This window comes from Penaeus chinensis, chromosome 43 (assembly GCF_019202785.1).
Source record: "Penaeus chinensis breed Huanghai No. 1 chromosome 43, ASM1920278v2, whole genome shotgun sequence".
NCBI lineage: Eukaryota > Metazoa > Arthropoda > Malacostraca > Decapoda > Penaeidae > Penaeus > Penaeus chinensis.
In genome coordinates, this window is record NC_061861.1 from 17029929 (window position 1) to 17033438 (window position 3510).

General features: G+C 29.2%; 1 protein-coding gene across 1 annotated transcript; it reads left to right on the forward strand.

Annotated features, from left to right (window-relative positions):
• LOC125048159 (DNA-directed RNA polymerase II subunit RPB1-like) lies at positions 1-2887 on the forward strand. The gene is made up of 3 exons (XM_047646715.1): positions 1-118; positions 1405-1478; positions 2258-2887. The coding sequence occupies exons 1-3, from the start codon at positions 114-116 to the stop codon at positions 2659-2661; spliced, it is 483 nt and encodes a 160-aa protein (XP_047502671.1). The 5' UTR covers positions 1-113; the 3' UTR covers positions 2662-2887.
• The last annotated feature ends 623 nt before the right edge of the window (positions 2888-3510 follow it).

The window sequence follows — 3510 nt, forward strand, 5'->3', positions numbered from 1 at the left end:
CCTACATCCCCGACTCGTCTTGGGAATATATAAAGACCTTTCGTGACCTGACTTATCACTTGGTCGACAGCTTTGGAGACAGAAGCAGTGCGTGGGAATCTCCGAAGGTGAAAATGAGGTTAGTTAAAATACGAGATGTTGTGTTTATAATAACGATTTTTGCATTATTTATATTTAAGATATAAGTGCATGGATTGATGGGTATTAGATTATTTAAAGTGTGGATTTATTGTGCATATGTGGTAAATTTGTATCAGGGGAAACTATTGATATTGGAATTTTACAGCTATACTTTCTATATTAAATCGTTCTCGTATATATATCTTCTTGTAAATATTTACATCAAGTCGGAAAAAAATGTTTATTTTTCTATGCATACTCAGATAGCTGTACTTTGATTTGATACACCTTCCTCGTATTGTTTTAAAAGCGAAATTTTTGTATATAGCCTGAGTTTGTGGGGCAATGTATTGTACTATTTGTTTCTTGTTATAATGATATATATAATTTCAGTAGCAACGAATTATGTGGTTATATCATATATATATATATATATATATACACACACATATATATATATACACATATATTTATATATATATACACACATATATATGTATATGTATACATATGTGTGTGTGTGTATATATATATATATATATATATATATATATATATATATATATATATATATATATATATATATATTACACAGGCACACACACTCATATATATGTATATGCATATATATGTGTATATATGTGTATATATGTGTATATATGTGTATATATGTGTATATATGTGTATGTATATGTATATACATATATATATATATATTTATATATATGTATATGTATATATATCTATATACATGTATATGTATATATATTTATATACATGTATATGTATATATATTTATATATATATGTATATACACATATATAAATATATACATATATATAAATATATATACATATACATAAATATATATACATATACATATATATATAAATATATATACATATACATATATATATAAATATATATACATATACATATATATAAATATATATACATAAACATGTATATAAATATATATACATATACATATATATATAAATATATATACATATACATATATATAAATATATATACATAAACATGTATATAAATATATATACATATACATGTATATAAATATATATACATATACATATATATAAATATATATACATATATGTAAATATATATATACAATTATATATAGATATAGATATAGATAGATATAGACACACGCACACACATATACATACACATATATACATGTATGTATATATATGTATATGTATATGCATGCATATTTGTATATATTAATAAGGTTGTTTCTTGTTTCTATCCCCGCAGACTGTGTGTTGTAACAGTACTGGTATTCGCGAGCAGCGTTTTTGCCAAACCTACAGCTCAGAATGTAATAGATGGTGAGTACATATTTAAAGGCAAATGTGTCATGTACTATCATTTGTCTTGATATTATTTTACGTAAATTTTGTATTGTATTTAAATATCTTATACTTTATTATAGATACTATTTGTTTGTTTGTTTTGCCTAGACTGCGCATCATTAAAAATATTTTAGTATTCATCAAGTATCATTAAAAGAAAGAAAAAAAAATAGTGTTGGGGGAGCTAATAGAAAAAAAAAAAAAAAAAAAAACACTTAAAAGAGTATTTCATATAATTTTTAATAATACAAAGTATATAAACCATTAGTATTAAAATATCAACTGACTAAAAAAAAAAAAAAAAAAAAAGCTTCAGTGTCCCACAGTCCTTGTTGAGTTGCCAGATTAGCCATACTTTGATTCTTATGAATGAAAAGTCATTTGTTGTGCTATTATACATACTTTTGTGTTCTGTGCACTATTGTATAATTGTTGTCCTTGTGATTCAGTAATTACGTTATATATTCTTTGTGTATGTACTCCGTACAAGAGGAAGAAGGTATAAAATATCTGTTTACTTAATGTTAGGCTAATATAAAGTAGCTTTTATATATTAAGTTTTTTATTTTGCACTTATGAGAGTTTAAAACCTTTGATGAATTGTTAGTTTTTTAGTATAATGGCTGAGATACTATCACTTTCGCAGTAGCTTTTCGCTTCCCGTTGCCTCGTACGTCTAACAAGCATAGAATTTGTTTTCCTTTATTTCGTATCATTGTGTTTACTTAGGACATTTTTTTTCATCTCTCTTGCAGGAGACGATGGACGATTATCTGTCGCCATCTACGACACCGGAAACCCGTACTACGATCCCTATCAACAAGTCTACGATCCTTACGCCCCGATTCACGATCCTTACGCCCCGATTTACGATCCTTATGCCCCAGTTTACGATCCTTACAACCCCTATTACGACCCCTACAACCCCTATTACGACCCCTACAACCCCTATTATGACCCCTACAACCAATACTACAACCCAAACATCCAACGACCCACAGTCAACCAACGGCCTCACAATAACTACAACCCTTACTATGGAAACAATTACTACAGTTTAGGAAACTTCATAGGAGGGGCTGTGGGGAGCTTCCTCAACAACAGGGATTCCACAGAAACTTCAGACCCACAGGAGGCTACAGGGCCCGTGGCCTTCTGAAGACTGTAGGGCTCAGAGGACTTCGGTTTCAGAATTGACGTGATTGTGTGAGATGTCCAGAGGTGTTCTCAGACCAATTTCGTTTGTTATTTTGTTGATTTAAGGTGTTATTTATAGCATAAACATCGCGATCTCCACGTTGATTCACGACAATAATAAAATAGAGGGTATTAACGTGAATATTTCGATGCTTATGCTATAGATGAAGGTTTGAATTGACGTAATAAAAGTTTTGTAGGACAGTAGGTCTGAGACCCCCTTTGAACGCGGATACAGTTGTAGTGTGTCCGTGTGTTTATATTTATTTATTTATTTATTCTGTGTCATTTCGTGTTGATGTTAATGAATAAATTATAAAAAAAATAGCCATTTTGTTTACAACTATACCATGTTATACTTTAACCTATTCCTTTAAAGTAACGGACATATTTATTAACTTTTATGCATTATGTTAACATTGACATTTCCACAACACCGCAACCCCCCCCCCCCCCCCCACCCTCGTTCACAAACTTTAAAATGTTTCCAAAGTTGTGTTGTTTTTAAAGATGCATAAAATGCAGATGGGTGATTATGTGATGAGTTCCTCTTGTTCTGAAGCATAATGCAAAATTGCCCTAACGTTGTTAAAGAAAAGAATAAAAATGCCAATAATAATGATAATCCACGTAGATGCAACTTAGCAATGTTATGGTGGTTGAATGATATCAGTGGTTTACAATACAATATATTTATTTTATCAATTTGTAATGGTTTTTAACAACTGGCATATTTTTTTTAAGGGCTTGCTTTTCCTTGGTTATGAACATGACGAATACAAAATATACATATCACACATACACAAACACA

What these genes read in the sequence shown, in the direction of transcription:
- LOC125048159 (XM_047646715.1), top strand. An exon ending in AGCTCAGAATGTAATAGATG is followed by an intron (nt 1,479 to 2,257) that starts GTGAGTACATAT and finishes TCTCTCTTGCAG; the next exon opens with GAGACGATGGACGATTATCT.